This window comes from Phocoena sinus, chromosome 14, assembly GCF_008692025.1.
Source record: "Phocoena sinus isolate mPhoSin1 chromosome 14, mPhoSin1.pri, whole genome shotgun sequence".
NCBI classification, from domain to species: domain Eukaryota; kingdom Metazoa; phylum Chordata; class Mammalia; order Artiodactyla; family Phocoenidae; genus Phocoena; species Phocoena sinus.
This window is the reverse complement of record NC_045776.1, coordinates 46,224,275-46,238,269: the sequence shown is the minus strand read 5'-3', so window position 1 is coordinate 46,238,269 and position 13,995 is coordinate 46,224,275. Positions and strand designations below refer to the sequence as shown.

The window sequence follows — 13,995 nt, the reverse complement described above, 5'->3', positions numbered from 1 at the left end:
TTAGGGAGCCAGGGAAGCTCTGCCCATTGACACCGAGTCATAAGCGGCTGAGAAAAGATTTGAATCCAGGTCTCTCTGAGTCCAGAGTCTGTACCATTAATTGTTGCGCTATATGAGTGCCCTCCAAGCAAGTGGGAATATAGGCACGGCCTGAGGGAATCCTGAGTGGGGGAAGGAGGCGGAAAGCCAGATTCCAAGGAGACCAGGAAAAGGGAGGGGTGAGAGGTGAGTATGGGCTGCCCTTCTTAGGAGTCTGCTGTTGACAAGAAGAAAATCGAGTAACTTGAACTTTTCTTCCAGGTCAGGTTCCTGTTCAAGGTGAAAAGAGGAGCACATGGACCTCAGTGAATACCGGGAGCTGGCAGGCAGGTATGTTGTCCACGTAACACGGTCTCCGTGTATCCGGAGGAACACACGCCACTGTGTGTGCCCTGGGGAGGGGCTGAGGACCCGGCTCTTGGAGAGTGAGCATTAGCCTGCTCTATAGAGAGATGGGACAGAAATCTTCAGGCAGGGGAAACAAAAGACAGAGAAGAATAGAATAAGTTCAGATCTGTACAAGGACTGACATGTGGCTGTATGGGCGGAGGGCATCAGTGGCTCCTTAGCAGGACGTAAGAAATTCTAGGAGCTTGGACTAAAGGAGGCTTTGGGACCAGTGTGCTAGAGGGTCTGGAGCGCCACGTTAAAGAGCTCTGACTTCATGCTGTGGGTTGTGGATTATGAAGGAACCAGTGGGGTTTGTAGGAGGGAACCTGCAGAGGAGGGAAGACCAAGACCACAGGAAACAGGAGAACATTCCTTAAGGAGAGAACACAGAATTGAGGGCACGAGTAAACGTATTATTTGGCGTGGAAAACAGGAAGCATAATTCTTTCTTCATCATGAGAAAAATTATGATGAAGAGTAAAGTGATGGTGATCGTACACTGGATGCTGGGAATGGATTTACGATGGCAGCAGGGAAAATGAGAGTTAGTATGTATTGGACACTGTCCTGAATGCTTTCTGCCTTGCGTTACGTCATCCTTACAACTGTTCCATGGAGTGGATGTAATGTTATCATCCCCCTTCACAGATGGGGGAGCTGAGGTTTCAGGTTAATGCACTGAAGGTCAAATAGCCCGTCACAGGCAAAGCCAGAATGATTCAAACCTAGTGAAGCTGAGGGTAACTCATCAGTAGTCCTGACCGAAAAGGGCAGGAGATGGACGTATAAAAGCTGGAGCAAAGAAGAAAATGCCAGGAATAGGTACCACCAAATCAGGCAACAAGAAGTCAGGTGGATAAACAACAAGGTCCTACTGTATAGTACAGGGAACTGTATTCAATATCCTGTAATCAACCATAATGGAAAAGAACATGAAAAAGAATATTTTATAAAATTGATAAAAAGGATATATGTAAAACAGAATCACTTTGCAGTACAGCAGAACTTAACATAACATTGTAAATCAACTATACTTCAATAAAATAAATTTTAAAAAATGTATTTGGAAACCCCCCCAAAAAAAGAAATCAGGTGGAGATTAAAAAATTGAAGACTGGCAAGTATGGTGGGGTACAGCTTTAGGCCTGGAAAAACCCCAAGAATTGGAATTTTTTTTAAACGTGGAGATGAAAGGTAAATAAAAAGCTGAATCTCAGTAAGCATTTCAGTGATTAGGAATCACTTAAAGGTGTCATCCATCCTGGGAGGATGACAATGGAAATGACTCAACATAAAGAAAATCGTGAATTCTAATAGAAATAAAAGCATCTCCAGCCTGCACGGAGGCCCGGAGATGTCAGAATAAGGTACCCCCGGCCTCAGGCAGAATTACCATAAACCATCCAAGATAGATACATTTTCCCCATGTTAAATGACTTTTAGGAAAGGAAGGTTTTCTATAATTTTCCCTAGTAACTCGTTGTTGTGTTTAATAATTTCACTGTTAAGGAGCAATTTCTCATACTGTATCTAACCCGTGATTCACCAGTTTTGAATTCACGTCCACATTCATTTCATCGGGTCGTGGATAGCTGCTTCCATTCACCGCAAGACATCCTTACCCAAAGTACAGCCTGACTTCCGACTTTCACCCTCTAAACTAAATACAGTCTCTTTGATTTTTAAATACAGTTGGTTTGCTTTGGCAAAACTATCTTTCATTCTCTATGCCTCTTGCTTTTCATAAAACGGTGAGGCTAAATGTGATAGGAATATTACCATATGAAAACAAGATGAAGCCCCATTTCTGTATCTCACAATGAGAGTGTGAAATGAAAGAGAAATATTAGCTTTGGGAGATGAGCTATACCTACTTAGTATGTGAGCAGCCTGGCACTCAAGAGACAATATTAAAAAATATACCATATTCTCATATAAAATATAGCATTCATGCTGAATTTACTGACATTTAAGAACAGTATTTCATACAGTAATGGAAGAGGTGTAAAGACATACATGTTCCAAATATCACTGAACTAAAGGTACTACTGCAAAAATGAAATTTCAACAATCTCTGGTGCAAAACATTCCTAGAGGAAGAATTGTTGACACGTGGGAATTAATAAGCACAGTGTAATAGCCATACATCTAACTCCTAAGTAAGGTCTCAGCTTAGTTGTGAATTAAGTAATCTTGATTGGCTCCTATTACTTTATTAAAGTGTTGCTAGCACTATCTTGCGTATACAATGAATTGCAATAGTAATGTTTTCTTCAATCCAATTCAAGTGGATGCTACTTACTAAGGCAAATAAAGCGCCATAAAAACCAACTCCTAAAATCCTTGTCAATAATATTTAGTATGGTAGGTCTAATGGTTGGTTCCTTCTGACACACATAATATGAGGTCTTATCACTACAAAAGCTGGCTCAACCAGAAATCTACAAGCACGGATCTCTATGAGTTGGCACCTGGATAATTCACTCACACAGTGATCACCGATGGTCACTAATGACCTTGAGAATCTCTAAGGAAATGGTCAGAACAGAATAGAGAAAGGGTGTAAAAAATTTGTGAGGGCTAGAGTTTTCAGGAAAGGATATAAGCAGGGCTTGAATGGCAGCATGAAGAACTGGGAGGTTCAAGATCAAGAAAAATGGGCAAGACATTCCTGGCAGAAGGAATCACGTGAACAAAACACAGCAGGGTGCCGGAGCATGGTGGGCTCAGGTCTGTCACAGCGAGATGACCCATCTAGAATGACTGAAATACCTATTCCCTCTCAGCCTGTGATACTACATAATAGTTCAATACTGTCAAGATTTTATGCCTTTGCAACAAAATATTAGGCCAGAAATGTGTTTCTCTGAATTTATAACTTTAAAGGCTTGTCAGCAGAATGAATGCCATTCTTGGTGTTCAAACCTGTTAAATAAGTTAATCTTGTTTAAAGTTAAAGGGAAGGAGATCATCTCTTCTGCACTAAATCAGGAGGCCACAAAAATACTCATCATACATGTTATCTGTAGCCTCTTAGAAATACGAATGTTAAAAATTATCCTAAATTTATGTATACTTTATTTGGGCATGATTTTTCACTTAATTCCTCACCAAAACCTTTGAATATGAGGGAAAACAGAAAATGCCAAGAACTGTAAAAGTTAGACGCCAGAGGGTCATTGGCATAACTTAGTCAATGATCACATTAAATATTACATGGACCAGCAAAGATTTATCCAGTATACCTAGATCACCTGACCAACTTGAAGTTCTGTAGAAAGGAGTACAACAGATTTCTTCGTGACCGTGAGCACCGTGAATAATCTTGTGGAGTTGTTATTACCTGGAGACAAACTGTATGTGACCCTGTGCACTTTTAAGATTACAAACAAATTCAAATACAGATGTCAGTTGGCTTACCTCTCTGTCTAGTCCAGCTGCCACTGTGATAATGTCCCCAGTCTCGTTGTTGATTGTAAACATGTTGGGCGAAGGGCTGCTTGGTGCCTGGGACAGGATTCTGTACCTCAGCATCCCATTGAGGGCATTTGGATCGTCAGCATCGATTGCAGTGACCGTCATCACATATGTTCCTAGACAGAGCAGACGTGGAAAATGAATGGTCACGCTTCATGTCAGCGTCTCCCAAACGGAAGGTATATTTACCTTCTCCACCAATCTTCATTCCACTTTTTCAAAGCAACATGTAATCGTTTCGACTTGATTAAAAACACTACTGATAAGAACAGTACTCAATTCAAAAAATACTGAACATGGTTGTGACGCTTGAAAGGAAAATTTTTTTTTTTTAATTTACATCTATAAAGACTCAATGTTTCCATATACTTAGAAGACAAATTCACTGTATGATTCAAAGAAAGAACCCCTTTAGACCTTCACTGATATAAAATGCAAATACTAAGTAACATAGATGCCATCTGAAACTTCTCTTATGGCCACCAATGCCTTCCCTCTGCCGTATTTTTTCCGTTATGCAGTAACATCTAAAATGACATGCTGGGCATGATTCTCCCCAATGCCTAAGTCACTTTCTGAAAGTAAGCCAGCTGCGTAAGGACACACACTCCATTTACTGAGGTCGTGAGGAATCATTCCATGCATGACTGTTTTGGTACATTGAATATAGGGAGTTTTGCATTGTGGTTCATTATTTCCTAGGAGATTAAAAGAACATTGTAACAAACTCAGGGACTTCAATTTACTAGATATTGTGGAAAGGAAGTCTACAAAGCACCAGGATCATATAAATTCCAACTAGCTAGACAAACTGTGCAACTGAGAAGTACAGAGAAAAGTAGTTACTATTAAAGATGGTTTGTTCTTTGTGATCTTTATAAGAACTGGATTATAAAATGTTCCATCTCTAGCCTACCATCTTTGTAAGTACCCTATGGTCAGTTCTAGTTTAGAGCCTTTACCGTTGCTGTTCCCTCTACAGGGTACATTTTTTTGCCCCAGAATTAACACATAATTCAAATCTCTTTTCAGAGCTCGTCCCTCTAAACAAGACACCCTATTTGATTATGTGCCAACTTTGATTATTTTTTTCCCAACATTTTACTGCACATTTACTTGCTTGTTCGCCTTTTACATTTCTCCTCTACTAGATTTTAAGCTCCAACAGGGCACAGCTAACTTGTCACTGCTGTATCCACAGTGCCAGAACACTGCCTGGCACACAGCATGTGCTCTATAAACATTTGTTGAATGAATGAATTGTTGAAACAAACAAAAAAAATGTTTTGGAATCTTGATCCAAATACTGCTTACAATATTTCATCTTAGTCTAACTCAAGATTCATGACATTATCAAACCTTTGCCTAGAAGGATGTTTTCAAACTTACACTGCAGGAAATCGACTCATGAAATGTCTTTATGTCTCCTGATCATTGAGAGTCATTTATTTATGGGAGGGATTTATGGCAATTCATGGTCAGATGCGTAATAAATATATCTGTAATGGTTTATTTTTGACAAGTTTTATGAAACAATACTTTTGATACAATTAGAAATAATAGAGGAAAAAAGAGAATGAATGATTTTAAAAGACCAAAAACCTTCCCCAGGCAAAAAAGCACAACGTTTATTTATCCTTAGAATATATGTAAAAGCCTTGTGTTTTAGTAAGGATATGTTTAACATTTTTTGATTTTTTTTTTTTTCCTGTATTTAAAATACTGACGAATGCGACTCTGAAATGTGACTCAGAGCCACAGATGGTTGAACTTCCGGCACAGGCCCTGTCTTCCCACCCAGCTGCCTGCACACCCCACTCTTCTGAGGATACAGACAAGTGTATTTGGACCAGGAAAAGTGCCAGTTTAAGGCATAGTTGGCTATATCTATAAATTGGCTTATGCAAATCCAGTATAGATGACGAAGGAAACGCATAGCGTAAGTTGAAATGTCGAGGCTTTCTTACATACAAAATATTAAACTATAATTAATTAAGTCTCTCTAAATACCCAAACATCTCAGGAAAGCTGGCAAAATGTTTCCTTTTACCATCTCTATCCCAACTGATTTTCTTGTCCACAAGTTTTCCAAACTCAAGAGACCTTTCTGGCCTTGGTATTCCACTGTGACTGAAGTTTACAGGGTTTTCAGTACAAGAATCTAAAATCTTGGTCAAATATCACTTCACAATGGCAAGAGGCTTTCTGGCAGCTGCTCTTTCTAGGCTAGGTCACTCTCCATGACACTAGTTTAAATGCAAGGGCTGCAGAAGACATTAGGGTCACCCTGAAAGTAAGTATCTTGTGTAGCTAGAGAACAGCAATCTCAGCTGTCACCAAGCCCCCTCTCTGCTTTTGGTTTTGCCCCACTGCCTGGTCCTAGGAACGCCACGTGTTCATAAACAGAAAGACCCTGGTCTTCCAGTGTTCACTTTCTAGCTGTATGGCCTTTATCAACCATAGCAGAATCAAAGGATTGTATAGATTTTACAGTCTAGAGTCAGATACTGTAGCATATATTTTTTCAAAGGTGGAAAAAGTTATTGTGGGCAGCAGAGGGGTATTTTTCTCTTTTCTCTCTTCAGTCTGTTTTTCCCTAAGTTACCTTCCTTTTTGCCTAAAAGCAGCATGAATGAAAGAAAATGACACAAAAGGCTCACGTGATTTCTCCTTATCCTGCTTATATACGTGTTGGATTACATTGCATTTCCTCAAGCAATCTCCATATTACGATCTTTGAACTTACCAGGCTTTGATCCCTCAGGAACCGTCCCATTCCAAACCTGGTGTAAGAACTCGGGTCTGTTATCATTCATGTCAATAACATTGATGACAATGTCAATCGGGTTCTCCACTTGGTTTCCATTAATATCCACTGCATGCGCCCTCAACTGCAAGAGTAATTAGAAAACAAAACAATTTAACAGATTTAGGTCTCGAGTGAGAAGATAAAAGACAACATACCCATGTTACCAAAACAGCACAGATGGACTGAAAACCAAAAGCTATTCGTCCCATCAAAAAAAAGGAATTCCCTGGTGGTCCAGTGGTTAGGGCTCCGAGCTTTCACTGGCGAGGGCACGGGTTCGATTCCTAGTTGGGGAACTAAGGTCCCACAAGCAGCGTGGTATGGCCAAAGGGGAAAAAAAAAGCTATTTGTCCCATCGAAATTTAAGTTAGCCAAACTCTATATAATTAGGGGAGATGGAGTAGCAAAAGGTCACCACTTGCTATCTGCTAGGCACCCTGCTCAGAGCTCTATGGATTTTACTTGGTTTAATATATATACAAAAGAGTGAGGTAGAAACAAATCCACATTTGAAGGTAAGGAAATTGAGCTTCAGAAAAGCTAAGTAACTTTACTCTGTTTATTGACAGAGCCCCTGTCCAAAGCCAGTTCTGTCCAGCTCCCAAATCCTTTTGCTAAGTCCGTACAAGAGTCAGGGTAATTAAAAATGTGGTACTGGCCTAGAATAGCCATAGAGAACAAGAGAAAAGGAGAGAATCTAGAAAGAATGAAGTGTGTACAAGGAATTTTGACTCTTTTTTAATTGTAAAAGTCACTCACTCATAAATACTAAAAGTACATAAGGCAGTTGTTACTCTCCCAAGGTTGAGTTCTCAGTATTATAGGTACTTCTCTAGAAATTTTATCTTTTTCTTCCTTTTTAAACAAATATAATCACTCAGCTACTCTTGGCAAAATATCTTCAAAATCTTTTCATCCGGAACATAGAAAACCGTTTCAATCTTTTCAAAAGCTATGTACTGTTCACTGAATTGTTTCGTTAAAAGAGAATGCTTCTATGATTTTCCTGTTAAGTATGATGCTGGCTGCTGGTTTCTGTCGGATATGCTTTATCAACCTAAAGAATCATCAACATATCCTTTTTTTATTTAGAGGTTAACACATGAAACAATGTAAATTTTATTACACTGGTCTTTTCAACACCTACAGAAAGAATCTCTTTTTCCCTTGACTTACTTAATACATTGATGGTATTAAATAATAATAATACTTTTATTACATTAAGAGATTCTTAATAATGAACTATCCTGGCCATTCTACAATTAATTCTATTTTGTTATGGATATTGCTCATTTATGTGCAAGTACTGAGAATCTGGAGATCAAGAATTCACCCCAAAATTGACCTGAAAATATTTATTTCCTGAGTTTTAACCACAGAAGTTCAGATAGTGAGAATTCGTACAGAAGAGATATTTAGAATTTTTGATATTGATATTATTTGTATTCATAGATTAGAAACTAGTCTAATTAAGGACTGGTCTATTGTGTGCTGCCTTTATTAAGTTTTCCTATTAATGTGATGTTGTTTTTGTGAAAGGCTTGCAAGTTTTACTTCTTTCTTTATGTTTTAGAACAATATAAAAAGCATTAGAATTACATGTTCCTTAAGGATTTTAGAAGAATTGGTTGATAGAACAATCAAGGCCTTTGGGAGGAGGGAGTTGAATGATACTCCGGATTTAAAACATTTTTAGCTTTTTATATGCTTATTTGCCTGTTTATATCTAGGGGAGTCTTGCTCTACCACATATCAATATTTTAATACTTTTCAAAACTTCAATAATCTTAAAAGTTTGTACAAGTGCAAAAAATTCAACAAATATATTAATGAGAAAAATAAGAGTCTAAAAACAAACACATGCATAGGTGGAGTAAAAAGTACGGAATGCCATGCTAAATCAATGGGAATATGGTGTTGAGATAACTGCGCTGGCCGTAAAGGAAAAACAAAGTGGATCTATATCCCTTTCTTCTTTTACTAAACTAAACTCCACAGAGGTTGAACATTTAGAGGCAAAAATAAATAAATAAATAAAACAGATAAAATGGAGGAGATTAGCATCTTGGAGCGGGAAAAACCTTTATAAACATCTCTGGAAAGCCAGAATGCCTGATAAAATTAAAACAACAACAACAAACATCACCATGTAAAAACTATAAGTTATAATAAGGTAAAAACTATAAACAAAGTTTAAAAATAAACAACAAAAGGGGAAATACATGACAAATCATGTATTGACAACGCTAGTAGATAAAAGGTTCTTAAGAGTACAGAAAAAGATAGACAACCCCCTGCCCAAATTCAACATAAGACAGGAGTAAGGATATCATGATATTCAACATATGCAACTTAAAACGTCAAGATAATTCTTTTACCAATAGTACTGGCAATAAATAAATAATGCCTGGAATTGATAATGGAGTGGAAAGTATCTACTATATAGTGGGAAGGTAGTGCAACACAATACAACTATTCTAGAGAACAATTTCACTATATTTATCAAAATAATTCCAATTTTAGGAAATTTTTCCAAGGATGTAATGCGAGAATGTACAGAGAGATGTTCATTGTCACATTATTTATACAGCAGTTGTAAAATACAACTGAAAGAACTAAATTACCCAAATATCTACCAGTAGGTAATTACTTAAAATTACTTTAGAGCAATCAAAAATGATGATATAAATAAACAGTGATTTACTGACATGGAAAGATGCTAAATCTTATGATTGCTAAGTGACAAAAGCTGGTTTCAGAGAATGATCCCAATTTCAAAACATTTATGTATCTCTGCACAGAGAAATATCTTACAGAATATCACCAAAGTTAGGGGAAAAAAAAAAAAAAGAAAATGGTTAGTTTTATGTACTGGGATTTCAAATTCTTTTCACTTTCTTATTAATACTGTATTATTTTAAAAATTTCATTTCTGTATTATTTGAGGTTTTTACAATGTGCCAATATTCTTTTCTAAGAGAAAATGATACTTTCATTAAAAGTTTTAGTAATTCCTATAGAAATTGGAGAAGTAATAAAATCAACTTAGGTTTCTATATTAAATGCATGAAAAAATTGTTGAAATCTTGTTCCAGAAAAATGTGCAAGCGTGGCTAGAAAAAAATGAAAGAAAAATGCTTTCTGGAATTTAGACTTTAATATTAGGTAATTCTTGAGTTTTAAAATACTCATTACAATATTATTTTTAAATCAGTTTCAAACAAATACGTATATTAAAAAATATGAACATATAACTATATACAAAAGCTGTTATAACTTAATAGGAAAATGAATAAAATAGAAAAATAACACAAAAATTAGCATAAGAAATATAACTAGATAATATATCTAAGAAAAGATTGTTCAGACTGGCAGATTGATGAAACCAAGTATTGGCAGGGTTATGTGGAAAAGGGAAATCTTCATTCCCAACAGGCAGACCAAAATGGCACATCTTTCTGGAGTTAATATGACCAACAAATAACAAAACAAAAATGTGCTATCCATTTTCTACGACTCTAATGGTAATAATAATACCAGCAGGAACAGATAAAATGACAAACATAAATGTATATTAATAAGAAACTGCTATTAAAATGATAGTTTATATATTCAACGAATACTATACAGCCATTAAAAATGTTGTGGTCTTTATATAATTTATATGAAACAGTATTGACTCCTTTCATGTAAATTTGTTCTTATAAATTCTTAGCCACTTATCTGAAGGCAAGTATCAGCATGTAAACAGTAATATGATTTTAAGCAGTTTTAGTTTCTTCTATGGCATTGTTTGTTTTTTACCATGAGCATTCATCAATTTTATGAAAACAGTAAACTTATTAAAAATAAATTGAAAAGGCTACAAGTACATTTACGGTGTTAGAATGCTCAGGATCAAAGCTTTAAGACTGACGTGAGAGGCAAATGTTAAACCCTGCACACATTTGGAAGAGTATTAATACAGAGAATTATCAGCTGGCTGAAATCTTACATGAAACCGGGCTATGAGCTCGCGATCCAGAGGCTTGGTCACTGACAGCTGACCTGAGATGGGGTTGATAATGAAGATACCAGTTGGAGGCTGGTCGGCTCCCGGCCCAGTTACGCTGTACCGCAGAGAGAGGTTTTTATCTCTATCGGACCTGATCTGAGGGTCAAGAAGACAATCACATTAAACAAGGGACTAAATAAGCTCATTATCAGAGACAGGGCGTGCCACACCTCACGGTCTCTTCCAGTTACAAACGTATACCATCTCTTCCCAGAAAACCCTTGAAGCTCTGCCTGTCCTGCCCCTTTTCCTTGCTGCTGGGTGATGGGCTTCAAAACGAGATGTCACCTATCACCAGAAGGACTGGGGGCAATGTTAACATCTAAAAGAACACACACTAGGAGTAGTGCAAAAGTCAAAATTAAGGAGCATCAGTTTTTAAACAGAATCAAAGTCTCTCCTGGGACTCTGGAGGTTAGAATATTTAACCCAGTAACAGGTGTCCAATTTAATGAAGATAGAAATTGTTTACTTTTTGCACGAGTTAGGATAAGAAATAATTGTCTCACCATAGTGTGAAAGAGCCTCACATGGGAACTCTAAGATTATGGTTGAGCCCGGAAGTGAGATTCCTGTACTTGCATCGTGCTAATGTTTTTCACTGCAACCAAAGCTTCCCATGTTATTTCAAGGTGGCACCTAATACCCCAAATTCTTTATTAATAACAAAGCATGCAAGAAATGATTTTATAATATATTTCTATTACTCTTAAAAATTATACCCATTATAGTTTCACTGCCTTCTCCTCCAAATACAGCAATTCCCGGAAAAATAAGTTTACAGATGAGTGGTCATAGGAACAGGCTATAAAAAGGGAGGAAGGAGAGCAGTACAGAGAAAGGGCCTGCTGAGCAATACTGTTTGGAGGTGATGATACGAGATATTTGTGTATTAGGTAAATACCTTTAATCCAGTAACAGAATCCAGTTTTTGTTTTGTTTTGTTTTTTTAGCTAAGGCAAAATTCTTTTCTTTTCTCATTCTCCATTAAAGTAGAAACACAGAAAACACCTCGATTGGGGGGCTATGTCTTTCATTGTTAAACTGAATTATAATGCTCATTATCATAGACTATACAACACAAATAAATGACTTATTAAAAAACACAGCTTTCTGTATGTATCCATTGGAATGTTAAATTAATCCTATACAGAAACATTTACTTTCTACTAGATGGGAATACAATGACTTTGTCTTATTTTCTTTTTGTAATAAATAAAAGGTTGCTCATTTTACTAAACATGTAGAGATATCCGTCATTTTGTTCTCTGGGTCCGATGGTATGCATTTAGAGTAACTGGAGAAAAATCTCACTCTTCAGCTCTGAAAGCCTATGTTTTTGCACAGCCCCAGGGAGTCTGTTAATGGTATCAGAGGTCATTTTTTATTTCTTTAGAAAACTCTCAAACGCACTTGGTACTGGCATTTTTAGCAATGATTGCCCCTTTATTTTTTCTTTGGCCCAAAAGCTATTTGTAGAGGGCAAAGATCATCACGGGGAGTGCAGATTTCAGACAGGGAAGCTAAGGTGTGTGGGAAAGGGTACGGTGTGGGTGTGAAACATGTTGGAGCTAAGGCGTATGTATTCAGACACTGAACAAACTTTATCATCCATGAAATATAGGACTGACCCACAGAGTGCTCTATCTATAAATAATCTGAGGTAATGAAAAAATGGAGAAGAGACTGTTTATAACACTACAGACATTCCATCAATACAAAACATGTTTTAGTACATACATGTCATAAACTCTACCTTGTGAAAAAAGAGGCAAAAGCACTTCTAACATACACTTGACACATGCCATGGAGATCAATGAAATTGTGCCACCCTACCCTGACAAGTTCTTGAGGAAAAGGCCCTCTGGAATTTTCTGGCAAGTTGATTGGAGGGATAACCCAGTCTCTCTTCTGCCTTTGTAGGTAGCCATTGTGCTTAGTCAATTGTCTTGGGAATACTATTTCTTCAATTTCTCGTGATTCCTTTGCATTAAAATACAAGAAGACATTCCTGAGTACTAGGAAAACATTTTCTGGAAGTACATCAATGTCAATGGATACCTGTAAGCGTAGGAATCACAGTTTATTATGAACAAGAGAATAGGTCTGGATGCCCTCTCCTCGTCCCCCTATTAAAATAATAGAAAACACCATAAAATTGTGGGTGACAGTGTTCACTGAAAAATTGAATTCCAAAAAATTTATTACGTGGCACAGCTGTGTAAACTATGTGCAGTTTCTATAAGCCATCTTAGATAGCAGTTAATATTGAGCAAAACTTAATAGTACCCTTTTATACATTTCTCATTAGTTTAAACCATAGTTCAGGTCATGTGCTACTATGTACATTAAACTTAGATCTTGATGTGCTAAAATATAATCTGGATTTCAAAAGAAGTTTAATACATACTGCTAAGGAACGTCTCAAATATTTATGATCCTATTAAATCCCACAGAATTAATGCTGTACTTATTCTAAACCTACGTCAGTCGTGATGGATGCTGTAGATGACCCACTTTGCACATGGGGTATTAATCTCTGCTGGGTGTCAACATTTTCTTCTGTTTCTCCCTATATCTGTAGACATTTTAGCCATTAGCCCTTGCTGCTTCAATGCAAAGATCCAAGCTAGTTTGGTGGAACACAGAGAATCATCAACAACAACCAAAGCATCTTTTCACTCAGTTACCAGTTCCTTACTTTATAGTACCCAAATGACATGATTCCCCCTAACAGTTGATAGATTAACAAATTACATTTCACATAATGAAAGTCCAACATTGGTATAAGAGAACAAATATCTTTTTCTCTAATATTTATTCATATTTGATTACGGCTGTGTATATCACATTTACAATTAAATACCAGAAAAGAATGTGTGTATTCTTATCTCTCACAGTACAATAAATATACAAAATGTAATAGTCATAAAATCATGGACTTGAGATTATATTAATCAACTCAAAGGACTAGAATATTCAGAACTAATAATGTTATCATAACTTTACTGTAGAAGTTAACGTTTCTATTTAAAATTCTTAAAATAGTGCCTTACACAAAATAAGTGCTCAATAAATATTGAACTGAATTGAACTCTACTCTGTTAGAAATGTATCTTATTTATTTTATCTTGGCTTATAGCAGCTTCCACCAGAGGGAGTATATTATTCCTAAAAGTCATGTCGGTAGTATAAATAATTCATACTCCCCAATTTAATTATTAAG

The 13,995-nt window shown here is 36.7% G+C and overlaps 1 protein-coding gene across 3 annotated transcripts in view; it reads right to left on the bottom strand.

The window, feature by feature from the left end:
• CDH2 (cadherin 2) overlaps positions 1–13,995 on the bottom strand; it is a 214,774-nt gene that overhangs the window by 47,152 nt on the left and 153,627 nt on the right. For 2 of the 3 annotated variants that reach the window (XM_032602880.1, XM_032602882.1), the window contains 4 exons: positions 12,606–12,752; positions 10,710–10,865; positions 6,653–6,797; positions 3,850–4,022 (listed from right to left, as the gene is read on the bottom strand). In XM_032602880.1, coding sequence (XP_032458771.1) covers positions 3,850–4,022; positions 6,653–6,797; positions 10,710–10,865; positions 12,606–12,752 — 621 coding nt within the window. Of the gene's footprint in view, positions 1–3,849; positions 4,023–6,652; positions 6,798–10,709; positions 10,866–12,605; positions 12,831–13,995 lie in introns of all 3 variants that reach the window. The other variant, XM_032602881.1, reaches the window with a different exon arrangement.